General features: G+C 42.7%; 1 protein-coding gene across 1 annotated transcript; it reads right to left on the reverse strand.

The window, feature by feature from the left end:
* Positions 1-8,292: 8,292 nt before the first annotated feature.
* LOC126632698 (uncharacterized) lies at positions 8,293-9,258 on the reverse strand. Its single transcript, XM_050303158.1, has one exon. The coding sequence runs from the start codon at positions 9,032-9,034 to the stop codon at positions 8,390-8,392; it is 645 nt and encodes a 214-aa protein (XP_050159115.1). The 5' UTR covers positions 9,035-9,258; the 3' UTR covers positions 8,293-8,389.
* Between the last annotated feature and the right edge of the window lie 4,407 nt (positions 9,259-13,665).

A 13,665-nucleotide genomic window follows, 5' to 3' on the forward strand; every position in this document is an offset into this window, starting at 1 on the left:
TTTCTTTCCTTTTTCTCCAATTTCAACAATTACACCTCTTTCTCTAGTAATTTGACCATGATCAATTCAATTTCAACAATTACACCTCTTTCTTTAGTAATTTGACCATGATCAATTTGCTTGGTTGGTTGAAAAGATGTAAATTTTTTCTTAACCTTTGAATTTTGAAATGGTTATCATAAATAATTAAACAATGGAAAAAATGCAGCAAAATCAGAAATTTCTCAATTCCTTTCTTTTTCTTTTTCGATACTTGGTAATAACATATTGATTCGAAAGTTATATAATTGATATTATTGATAATATTTTTTTAACAGAGATATTATTGATAATATTGAATAAACAGAATAATATCATTCACTTGAGATATTATTTGTATGACTACAAAGATGCCAACAGAAACTCTAGGGAACTGGAAACAGTAGTGATGGGCCATAAATTGAACATAGAGTGTGGACCATTCTATCTGGAGTCTGTACTCCACACTGCTCATACATCACTGAATAGTGAATACTCTTTGGAATCGTTTTGTATATATCACTTCCCATTTTCTTTTTCTTCTATTTTTGTTTGCAAACTTCCACTTATTGTTTCTGGTATTTTTTGTTTGGACCGCATTAAATTGGATCGATCATGGAGGAAGACTACCTACGGAGAGAGAGAGAGAGAGAGAGAGAGAGAGAGAGAGAGAGAGAGAGAGAGAGAGAGAGAGAGAGTGTGTGTGTGTTTCCGGTGGGTGCATGACATCCACGTTTAAGTTGTTCAAGTTTTTCAGTTGGTGTGTCAAGGCTCTGCATGGTAGACACTGTGTCATTCGATAGAGGAGCCAAACAGAAAGCAAGTTTGGACCTTTTTCAGATGGTATTAATTACCAGGTCTCACTGCCATTTTTAATTAAACACCATTTATGACAATTTTGGAAGTTCATGAGAGACATAGAGTTAACATGCAATCGAGGTTTCAAGCAGTACCAACTTAATACGAGCACTTGAAAAAATGTCTCGCCTTTTGAGTTCGTGGAGGTGTTGGTTGTTAGGTTCTGAATTTTATTTTGGTTGTCCGGCTCCTACTTTTTAAATTTTGGGTATGTTGAGTATCTAAATATATGCATGTTACAAATTGTTGCGAGGGTCTGCTGAGATTATAATTAGCATGTCTTTGGATATTTGTTACAGTTGAACCGATACTATCAACACCACATGTATGTTATTGATAAAGGTTCTCTCACCTCTTTCATCCAAAATACTACATGCGATGTGAAGTACATAAAATCCCTTAATTTTTTGATGTAATTCTAAACTGGTTTCAATTTTTTTAAACATCCCAAATAAGTATCCAATTTATTTAAAACATCACATCCATTAAGCCTCAATTAGATTTATGTTAAATTAATTAGGATTTACTTTGTCTCCAAATGTCGCATGGCCTCCACACTATCACCCCCATCAGGTCATCACCTCCAAATTCACGCACAACACCAACTCCACCTTACAACTCACGCCGCCAACATTGAAAAGAAGGTCATGGAGGTTGCTAAAATGGTATGAATTGTCATGATGTGGCCACCACCATCTTCACCATCCATAAAGAGAATTGGAAGATTTATGAATCAAGAATCGGCGAATGAGGAAATCACATGAGCAGAAAAAAGCTCTTTGAAATCCTATATGAATTCTTAATCATCTTATTTGTTAGGTGATTATCCTCCTGATGTAATCTCAATTTGGGTGCATTTTCGATTCAATTCAATACTTGTTTGATCATTGGGTTCCATCTTATATAATCTACATTTGAAATTTAGATTTTGAGGCAAATAATGTTAATATTGACCATGATATACACAGTTGGTGTGTTTTAAAAATAAGGGTTGGGATGGGGTATTAGTGATCGTAGGTTGAGCTTGGAGGTGCTGGGCGCTTGATATTTTTCTATCTTCATTTATGTTTTCCATTTTATTCATGAATTAGTTTATTTATTTTTATTTTTTCATCTTGATGTCTTTTTTGAAGTTATTTTTATTATTATTTTAGTGACCAGGTAAGCTAAAAAGTGAGACTTATTGTTTGGTACTTATTTGAAATGTTTACAAAAAATTGAGATCAATTTGAAATGATAGTAAAAAGTTAGGAAATTTTAGGTACTTGATCCTGAATTTTATATACACTATTATTATTAAAATAATAGTGCATTTAAAGCAACAAAATATTATAGCAACAGCCCGTATTGAGACTTATTATATATTTTGGTGCTAGATTTATATATATTATATTTTTATTAGTTCAAAATAAATTATATTAAAAAACGATTAATAACATATTAGGGTAGACATTCTAAATGTAATAAAAAAATCGTAACTGCTGAAACAAACACGACAACTTCATATAATTTCGAATTTTTAGTTTCTCTTTCACGTGCTCAACCATGTTTCGGCATGTGCACAACTCCCTCGCGGCTGCCGGTTTTTTAATCAGAAATTCTGAAGGGAGATCAAATCTTCTGCTTTTATTTTGTGTGTAACCTCTAAGCTTGTTGTGGTTATTGCTGAAGCCTCACCTTTGAAGTTTGGCCTACTTCAAACTCGAGGATCTGGCCTTACCCATGTTTCAAGTTGAGAGTGACTCCAAGCCTTTGATTGATTGTCTTGATGTATCATGTTCAATTCCTCAGTAATGCTATTCTTACCATATTTTTATACCACATTTATATATCACCTTATGTGGCATCTAATGTGGATAGTCACATCATTTAAATTAATCAAAATTTCATTTAAGGAGAAATTAGGTTCACATCATTCTTTTTGCTACTTCATTGATTAAAATCCTATTCATTTTCAATTTTTGATCAGGTTCTTGGGTATTAATAACATCATTAATTATTTGAATAATAAAATATTTTTATTTTTAAATATATTCCTTTAGTGTTAAAAATGTTAAAATTAGTATATTTATATTTATGGCAAAACTTTTTATCATATATATTTATTTTTAGTTTGCACCTATTTTTAATTTGTACCAATTTTCTTTTCACTTTTAATTTGTACCCATATATTAGTTTCTTTTGTGCCCATATTTTTTAAAGTTTTATTTGTGTTTGTACCCATGTGTATATCGTCACGTGACATTGTATATTTAATCAATGATAGAAAAATAACATATGGTATATTTATGTTTTATGCCTAAACTTTGTATCATATATTTATATTTTGAGTTTGTACCCACTTTTAATTTGCAACATTTTTTTAAATGTAGTATTTTCTTTTTAGTTTTATTTTGTAACCATGTATTAATTTCTTTTAGTGCCTATATTTTTTAAAAATTCATTTGTACTCATAATTTTTTAATCTTTTATCCGTACCCTAATTTATTTATAATGTACCCATTCTTGTTTATTAATGTATCTGTGAACACGGAAAATTCCTGAAACGAAAGAGACAAGAACAAACGTGCACGAACAAATATTTAAATGTTTGATGATTTTGGGTTACAATCTCTCTCTATTTTGATCCTCTGATTCGATCTCCGTAAGGTGTGTATTTGTGGATGTGTGATTGATCCAAAGGGCCGTTGGGCTTGATCTAAGGATGAACGTTCTTCAAGGGCCGTGGACTTGATCTTGAAGGTGGATTTGAGCGGATCTTCAAAGGGGCTTTTGGGCTTGATCTTTGAAGGACAGTGATGAACGGATCTCCAAGGGCTTTTGGGCTTGATCTTGAAGAACAGTGATGAACGGATCTTCAAGGGCTTTTGGGCTTGATCTTGAAGAAACGGTTGGATGTGTGGATTTGTCGACGTTGTTGATCCAAAGGGGCGTTGGGGCTTGATCTTGGATGAACTATGAACGAGGAACGAAGAACACTTTCTTCAAGGGCCGTCGGGGCTTGATCTTGAATTGGTGGATGATTGTTGATCCAAAGGCCGTCGGGGCTTGATCTTGGAAGAACGATGAACGAAGAACGAAGAAGGCTTTCTTGATTCTTCGGGAACCTAGATGCTTAAGAGCTTCGGAGTTTCAGAGCTTCAGAGCTTCAAGGTGTAATATGAATTGGTCCCCCCAAATGAATGAAATGGGCTTGTATTTATAGAAATTTCCAAGGCCTAATTTTGAATATAATATTCCAGATGAAATAAGTCGTTTCTGCCAGGTGTTGACACGTGTCCTATTTGATGACTTTTCCAACTCATTTCAATTTTCGTTGAGTCACACGCTACGTGTAAAATTTATGTAATACATGAGCGTTGAAACTTTGATTTATCGGTCAACATTTATTTACCGAAATTTCGATGTCTACAAATGCCCCCACTTCAAGGCACGTCGTATACATGTGCTTGTCACGTGTAGGAGATGCGTTTTGAAGTCCCTTACTGTAGATGTCGATCCAAGGGCCGTTGAGGCTTGATCTTGAATTGGGCTGGAGATTTCTTCAAGGGCCGTTGATGCTTGATATTGAATTGGGCTTGAGATTTCTTCAAGGGCCGTCGAGGCTTGATCTTGAAGGTTGAAATTGGGCCACAAGGAGCTTCATGTGGTAGATGATATTTGGCTTTGGTAGTGGATGAATCGGCACGTATTTTGTTGCGCTTGTTGACTTTCCACAGCTTTGATCTTGAACTGGGTTGGAGGATTTTCTGGATTCCTCCAATTGTTGATTTTCCACAGCTTGTTCTTGAACTGGATTTGATTCAAATATGGTGAACGCTTGATCTTGAATCGGACTTGTGATTTCCTCAAGGGCCATCGAGGCTTGATCTTGAATTTGGCCGGAAACTTCTTCAAGGGCCGTTGAGGCTTGATTCTTGAAGGTTGACTCGAACACATGGCAAGCAGGCACGAGGTGAGGGTGACAACCTGTTTCTTTGTTCAATCTTTCTAATTCACACCTGAGCAGTTTGGTCAACGGTATGATCTTCAAGATTGATGGGCTTTTCTTCCAGTTGGTGACTTGATCTTTAAGGATTCGATTCAAGGGTGGTGAATCGGCACGTGCAGCCCACAACGCCTAGTAAGTCGACCCAAGAATTTGAGGGTCAAAACGAGTTCTTCATCTCAGACTCTTTCTGCCGAGTTGGCTGTGCATGCTGCATTCTTCTCTGCTTGTTTCTTCAGGCAGATATGGCAGCTTCTCGAGTTCCTCAGTTCGGACTCCTTCTGCTGAGTTGACTGTGCAAACCGCATTCTTCTCTGCTTGTTCCTTCTGCACCTTGTCTCCACATGCTGCAAGGTATCATTTTCACTTGCCTTATCTGTTCTCCAGGCAGATGTGGCAGCTTCTTTGGAAGTACAGCACGAGTACTCGAGAGCAGTGCTAGGTAGGCAATCAGGGAAGGGTTCCAAGCAGTCGGTTCCTTACCCGAGTTTGAGTGGAAGTTCCGGCATATTGTTTTCTTTATCCTTGTCTTTGTAGGTAAGAACAAGGACAAAGGAAAGGACAGAGAGAACGCATGATATGAGATACTCTTGCTTTCTACCCTGGTGATATGAGATACTTTTGCTTTGGAGTCATTGGCTTGCAGAGGTACCCCAAGGAATAAGGAACACTGAATGACTCGAGAGGTTTCTTTGGGAAAGCATTTTTGGAGATGAAGAAATGTTATGTATGTCTGCCTTACTATGTAGGGTGAAGGTAGACAGTTTATAGGAAGTTCTTTAATACTTGTAGATGTACTATTCTTTCACTCGTGTCGACAACTAACGCGTGATTGAACAGTAAAATTTCACGTGTTTTCTCCTTCACCGAAAATCTTCGACAAATTGCCCGTGATTTGCGCAAAGTTGAGTGTGCATATGACAGGTGATGACGAGGCTGAAAAGACTGGCGCCTCTTCGATATCTGGGATTGGCGCTTTAACAAATTGCCCGTGATTTCCGCAAAGCTGAGTTTGCGTGTGACGGGTGTTGACGCGTCTGGAAAAGCAAGATGCTTCTCCGATTTCTGAGCTTGCCTCTTCGATTTTTGAATGGCCTCTTCGAATTCTGAGCTCGCCTCTTCGATCTCTGAAATCCCGTCGAGTGCTGATTTTTTATAGAGGCATGCAGTTTGTTTCAAAGCACACTTGAATTTTCGCTTGTGAAAACTCCCCTCTTGCACTTCTAAGATCTTGATTTGTCCGATCTCTTCTTCCTTCAACACTTTGAAAATGTCTGGACCCTCCGACCGTCGTTTTGACTTGAATCTTGGTGAAGAGGCAGTCCCGCCTTCTCCAGACAACATATGGCGCCCATCCTTCATATCCCCTACTGGTCCTCTTACCGTTGGGGATTCGGTGGTGAAGAATGATATGACCGCTGCGGTGGTGGCCCGAAACCTTGTCACTCCCAGAGATAACAGACTACTTTCCAAACGGTCTGATGAGTTGGCTGTTAAGGATTCTCTGGCTCTCAGTGTGCAGTGTGCAGGTTCTGTGTCTAATATGGCCCAACGCCTATTTGCTCGAACCCGTCAAGTTGAATCATTGGCGGCTGAAGTGATGAGTCTCAAACAGGAGATTAGAGGGCTCAAGCAGGAGAATAAACAGTTGCATAAGCTCGCACATAGCTATGCGACAAACATGAAGAGGAAGATTGACCAGATGCAGGAATCTGATGGTCAGATTTTACTTGATCATCAGAGGTTTGTGGGTTTGTTCCAGCAGCATTTACCTTCGTCTTCTGGGGCTGTACCGACTGCTGAGGCTTCAAACAGTCAACCTCCGGCGCCTTCTCTTCCTGGAGCACTGCCGAGTTGTGAGGCGCCACCTGATCGTCCTTGAATATCCCCTCTTGTGAATTTGATTTGATTTGATTTTTTTTTTTTTTTTTTTTTTTAGGTATGTATAATGCAAATTTATGTAAAATTTCCAGAAAAATAAATAAAATGGACTTTTATTTCTCTTAATGTTTTTTTTATTTTTATTTTTTTATTTTTTTATTTTTATTTTCCTTTCTTTTCCTCTGTTTTATTTTTTGCACATGGTGCCTGAGCACCAAATATCAAACAATTCTTTTCTTTAATCATGGTGCCAGACGCACCTCTCCTTTTTTCACGTGGTGCCATCACCACTTTGCTCCACCATCCTTTTTTTTTTTTTTTTTTTTTTTTTTAATATATTTTTTCTGTATAAATTTGGGTGGTGGGTAGAGGAATTTGCAGGGAGCGGAGCTCGAGTTTGAGGAAGAGCTTCTCGGCCGGCTAGTCGTTTGACAGCGGTCTTTGAAGTTGTTGGCAGCTGCGAGGCAAGAGACGGTGGAGGTGGAGGTGACCAGGGCAGCTGTGACGGACAGAGACGCCATGGCAGGACCTCGAGGAGTTTTAAGATACTGGTGCAGGTACTGGTGAGGATGTGCAGGTTCCTTGGATGGTGCAAATTATTAGATGGAGGCCAAGCGCTGCGGTGGAAGGAGTCGATGCCGAGAGCGCAGCCCAACTTGCTCCGGGTGTGCGCACCATATACAGCAGGTGGGGTTTGGTGGAGATTCAGACGACGCGGCGACAGAGTTGGCACCACCTTCCAGCATCTCGAATGTGGAGCTCTAATGGTGAAGAGGGGTTGGGCTGGATGTCGCAGAGACAGCGGAGATTGATCCTTGGAGAGCCTGAGCTTCTTCCTGCACGTCTCGCCATTCTCTTCGTCGCTGATGCCACGAGAGCCGTCTCTCTCGAGGTCGAGATCCTTGCCGTTGGCGTCTCTCTCGCTCCGCCTGCTGCTACTCTCGACACGGTGCTGTTGGGGAAGGATGATCAGCTAGGAAGAAGAAGCTGGGTTGCTGCTTCCATTGCTGGGCAGCCGAGGAAGAGAAGTGGAGAGCTTGGAGTTTGACGCAGCCGTGGAGGAAGAAGACGGAGGAGTGGAGTTCGTGGCGTATGCAGGAAGTCTCGGCCTTGAAGTGGATGAGGGTACGACGACAGCAGATCCACCATTTTCTCTGAAAGCTTTACGGAGCTCTGACAGAGAGAAGATCCTCAGCAAATCCCTGTCGTCATTAGACCATTTCAGCCCATATACCTCAGACTTGTGGCCAACAGGCTTGCTGATGTAATTGTCTGGGACTCGAGGATCATGTTGAAGTATGTTCCGGTCTCGGCTTTCTGAAGCTAATATGCGCGAGTTCCACGCCAAAATTCCAGTCCTTGTTTGGTGCCTACCCATCGTTCGAACCCTCTTGCACTGCATCCCATCCCGAACCTGGACTCGACCAAGACTTGTGCCAATTGACAAGTCTGACCCCTCCCGTGTCCGTTGGATAGAGCACACACCGTCATTAGGCCTCAAGTTACACAATTTTGTCACCTTGCTTGTTTGATGTACTCCAAAGATAAACACTGGTGCCGAGTCAAACTGCCAGAGCATTTTGGGAAGACCATTCCACAAGGTTCAAGTAAAAGTCATCTTGTAGTGATGGAGCATCCAGAACCTTATGGGGTGTCTTGGGGACCTTGCGAGGAGGCTTGAGAGGACGATGATGATGAGCATGGATGGTCGGGGAACGGCAAAGACAGGATAAAATCTTCAATCCGACCTCGCCCTTGATCTGAGAAAACACTCTCCGTTTCTCCAGTATCAGCTTTGGAATGCGCCCAGTAGTAAAGGCTTGACCCTGCCAGTGACAACAGCGTAAGAACAGTGCCGGCGGCAAACATGCCCTTGCGCAGAGTAGCACAGGACAAGTCATCTACTTTGAAGATTCCCCGGTACTTGGTGTGGTATGCATTCTTTGCCGACCCAGCCAACAAGCACGCCTCCGCTCCCAAAAAGGTTGTCCAGGAGAAGACGAAGAAGAAGATGGTCCAAGTGGTGGAGGAGCCAGTGACTAGACCTTTGCCGCAGCAGAGACACCTGGTGACGACGTTAAGCACCGTCTGGCTGACGGCAAGCAGCCCAAACGCCGCTAGTCCGTACACCGTGGAGGCATCCGTGCCGTACACGCAGTAGGTACGCTCGTCGTACTCATCGGGCACTATCTTTGCCGTGCTACGGCGTCGTTCGGTGCCGACGGCGAAGATGAAGGCGATGAGATGGAGGGAGGTAACGATGGCGACTATGGGTATCGAGACTGCCATTGTTGTCTCTCGCTTTCTCAGTGGGGAGTGTGTGGGAAGGACTGGTTGGAGCAGTGCCTGGTGCGGATCTGTTCCAACGAGCCCGCGCTCCAATGGACGACAGATCGGAGTATGGAATCGATCCGCCGCTCAAGGTCGAAGGCGGAGTTGAGGCAGGGATCCTTGCACACCTGCAGCCACGGCTTGCAGACCAGCATCAGCGCACTCCATCGGTGCTCCAGGGTGAGATTCTCAGGTCGTCAGCGTCGGTCCGAAAGGAGAGCTCTAGTGATCAGGCTGAAGACATGGGGAAATGAGCCAAGTGGGTCAGATTTTGTAGCCGGGCTCACGGTTTGGGTCTGAGGAGAGATGGAGATGGGCCAAATTTTGTAGCTGGGCTCAGATATGTATATATATATATATTTATATATATATATATATATATATTTTTTTTTTTTTTAAAATTTTTTTTTTTAATAATTTTTTTTTTTTAAAGAAATTGTAATTTAATTTTGTACCAAGAAAATTGCAAGTAAATTTGTAATAAAATTGACCTTCATTAATGAGACTTTAATCAAACCCTTTTTTTTTTTTTTTTTTTTTTTTAATAAGATTGACTTTCTTTAATAAAACATTTATTTATATTTTGATGTGACTGAACTCGAAAAATTGAACATTCGAGCTGCCTACGTACCCCTCCAAAGAAGAGATCAAGTAATAACGTAGTTCAAATACATATTTTTTGGATTTTCTTTTTTTTTTTTTTTTTTTTTTGTGCCGTTTGCAGTTTCAGCTCATGCAGGCAAGGAGTGTTGTGCCATGCAATTTAGGCTCGTGCAGGCGAGAAGCCTTGTGTCCTACAGTTTAGGCTCGTGCGGTCAAGGAGCTGGAATTTGTTGCCTTTCAGGGGTAGTAGCGCTTCAAGAATCTACCGTTGATAGGGCCGATCTTCAAGCCGTCCTCCGCCATGATTAAGTAGGCGCCATTGGTGTAGACTTCTTGTACTACGTATGGTCCATCCCATTTTGACGTGAACTTGCTTTTTGTCTTGTGAGTTGTGATGATAGGCCTACGCAATGAAAGGACGAGATCTCCCATTTGAAAAGACCGAGGGAGAACTCTCTTGTTGAAGGCTTTAGAAAGTCGCGCTTGATAACACTCCAGGTGTTGCTGGGCTTCGAGTCTTTTCTCATCCAGTGCCTCCAGTTCTTGAAGACGTAGCTTTGCATTCTCTTCATCAGTCAAGCCTTCTTGTATAGCCATCCTTAGCGAGGGGATTTGACTTTCGAGCGGTAGAACAGCTTCTACGCCATATACAAGGGAATAAGGTGTGGCTTGGGTAGGCGTTCTATATGTTGTCCTGTATGCCCATAGGGCTTCGCCTATTCTTTCATGCCAGTCTTTCTTTGTTCTACCGATTACCTTCTTCAGGAGGTTGCACAATGTCTTGTTGAATGCTTCTGCAAGACCGTTGGCCGGAGCATGATACATGGAGGATTTGTGCTGCTTGAACCTGTATTTCTCGCAGAGCTCGTCCATGAGTCGGTTTGAGAACTGCTTTCCGTTGTCGGTGACAATGTAGCGCGGCACCCCATATCGATGGATGATATGTCCCTTGATGAAACAAACGACAGTTTCCTTCTTGACTTCCTTCAGGGGTATGGCCTCAGCCCACTTAGAGAAGTAATCTGTTGCAGCCAGGATGTAAGCCTCTCCTGTAGATGACTTTGGCGCAATTGGTCCTACGACATCCAATCCCCATGCATCGAACGGCCATGAAGTAGCTGTGGGGTGTAATGGTTCAGGCGGTTGATGTATGAAGTTGGCGTGAAATTGGCAGGCTTGGCACCTTTTGGCGTATTCTAGGCAGTCCTTTACCATGCTTGGCCAGTAATAACCCATTCTTTTGAGCTGGAAATGAAGCTTTGGTCCGGACTGGTGCGCTCCACATATTCCTGAGTGTGCTTCTTCCATGGCTTGATTGGCTTCTTCCTCGCCTAGGCATCTCAGAAGTACCCCTTCAAACGATCGCCGGTAGAGTGTTCCTTTGTAATAGAGGAAGCGGTGTGCTCGTCGACGTATTTCAGAGCGGTGTTTCGGATCATCTGGAAGCATTCCGTGCTCCAAGTAGTTGATCAGAGGCTGTCTCCACTCTTCAACGTTGACCGGAAGTATTGAAATAACGTTTGTATCACTTAATACCATTTCGGTGACAAGCGGGATTACCCATCTTTGGCAGACTGGCACGTTTGTAGCTTCGTCTTCTCCTAATGTCATGCTCGAGGCTAGGTTGGCGAGAGCGTCTGCCATTTGATTCTCTTTTCTTGGCACGTGTTCTAGTGTTACGGCCTCAAACCTTTGTAGCAACTGCGTTGCCAGCCGGAAGTATGGGACAAGGTCATCTTTCCTCACCTCATATTCAGTCAGGAGTTGATTGATTATGAGCTTGGAGTCGCCGTATATCTCAAGGGCTGCGATTTCCATGTTGATTGCCATTTGGAGCCCGAGGATCAGTGCTTGGTACTCAGCGACATTGTTGGAGCATAATTCGCTTAGCTGGAATGAATAAGGTAGTACTTGCCTTTGTGGCGACATGAATACTACTCCTGCCCCCGCTCCGTCTGCTCGTGCAGATCCGTCGAAGAACATCGTCCATGTCGGGAATATGTCGATGCAGAACACCTCTTCGTCGGGCAAGTCGTCTGAGATTTTCCAATCGGCCGGGATTGGATGGTCAGCAAGGAAGTCTGCTAGCGCTTGTCCTTTGATGGCTTTAGCTGAGACGTAGATGATCTCGTATTGATTGAGAAGTAATGCCCATTTAGCTAGTCGCCCTGTCAAAACTGGCTTAGACATGACGTATTTGACCGGGTCAGCTTTAGCAACCAAGTGGATGGTGTAAGCATGCATGTAATGTCTGAGCTTCTGGATGGAAAACATCAAGGCTAGGCACATTTTTTCTATTGGGGAATAGTTCAATTCAGCGCCGGTAAGCGTTCGACTGAGGTAGTAGAGCGCTCCTTCTTTCTAGGCCTCGTTTTCCTGTGCCAAGAGTGCTCCAACTGAACTTTCCTGAGCAGCAATGTACAATATGAGCGGTTTCCCTGGTACAGGTGCCCCCAGGACAGGTGGACTTGATAAATACTTCTTTATGCTTTCAAAAGCATTGTTGCATGCTTTGTCCCATACGAACGGAACATCTTTCTTCATGAGTCGACTGAACGGTTGACAACGCCCTGCAAGGTTGGAGATGAAGCGTCTAATGAAGGCTAGCCGACCTTGTAGACTTTTCAACTCGTGCAGGTTTCTTGGCTCGGGCATGCTTTGAATGGCCTTGATCTTTGATTGGTCCACTTCAATGCCACGATGCTTGACGATGAAGCCAAGGAACTTTCCAGATGTGACGCCAAATGCACACTTTAATGGGTTCATCTTGAGGTTGTATTTTCGCAACCTTTCGAACACTACTCGCAAATCCTTCAAGTGATTTGATCTTTTCTTTGTCTTGACCACCACATCGTCTACATAGCATTCTACATTCTTATGTAGCATGTCATTGAAGATCTTCTGCATTGCGCGTTGATATGTAGCTCCAGCATTCTTCAGACCAAAGGGCATTACCTTGTAGCAGTAAATACCTTTTGGAGTGCGGAAGGCTGTTAGTTCCTCATCTTCAAGAGCCATGCGAATTTGATTGTATCCAGAAGAGCCGTCCATGAATGATAGTGCCTCATGGCCAGTGGTTGCGTCCACCATGATCTCAATGATTGGCAAGGGGAAGTCATCCTTCGGGCAAGCATTATTGAGGTCTCGAAAGTCCACGCAAACACGTATTTGTCCAGATTTCTTAAGGACTATGACGATGTTGGAGATCCACTTGGGGTATTGCACCTCTCGAATGAAGCCTGCTTCGATCAACTTGTCAATCTCGGCCTCGATTTGTGGGATGAGCTCGGATCGATAGCGTCTTTGAGTTTGCTTTACTGGTCGCGTTCCAGGCTTGACTGCAAGATGATGCACAGCAATGATAGGGTCGAGGCCGGGCATTTCCTTGTAGGTCCAAGCAAAGACGTCCTTGAACTCTAATAGCAGCTGGTAATACTTCTCTATCTCGCCTGCACTTAGTAATGCGCTTACGAAGATAGGCTTCGGTTCCTCACTTGTGCCTAAGTTGAGTTCTTTGAGATCGTCAACTGTGGCTTGCCCCCCATCTTCGAGTTGTGACGGTGCCGCAATGACATCTTCTTCGAGGCTTTCATCTTCTTCACCTTCTTGGATTGTGATGTGGAAGACGCCTTGGGCTTCTTCTTCGGTGTTAACCTCCCGAGCTAGTTGGCATGAAGATTGTCCAGTGTGAATGATGGTGCGCCTTTTCACTTTCAGTGATCCAACTGTGTCAACCTCCAATATTGCTTGGCGCTTCATTCTTGAAGGAATGGAACTTCGAACGCCATCCTTTTCTGCCAGGCGATCGATCTCTTCTACTTCTGGTGTCGTCTTTCTCCTTTTGGAAGGCTCTTTGGCTTCTCCAAGTCTTTCCATAACTGACTGTCGTGGAGGGAAGCTAGTCGTATTGCTTTGCTTTTTAGGTTTTGATAACCTTTTGAAAACAGAGCCTCGAGATACTAACGTGTTAAGCCTTTTGAAGACGG

The sequence above is a fragment of the Malus sylvestris genome, chromosome 1, assembly GCF_916048215.2.
Source record: "Malus sylvestris chromosome 1, drMalSylv7.2, whole genome shotgun sequence".
Classification (NCBI taxonomy): Eukaryota; Viridiplantae; Streptophyta; class Magnoliopsida; order Rosales; family Rosaceae; genus Malus; species Malus sylvestris.

Excerpts from the sequence above, each read along its gene's own strand:
- LOC126632698 (XM_050303158.1), bottom strand. The coding sequence starts at position 9,034 with ATGGCAGTCTCGATACCCATAGTCGCCATCGTTACCTCCCTCCATCTC.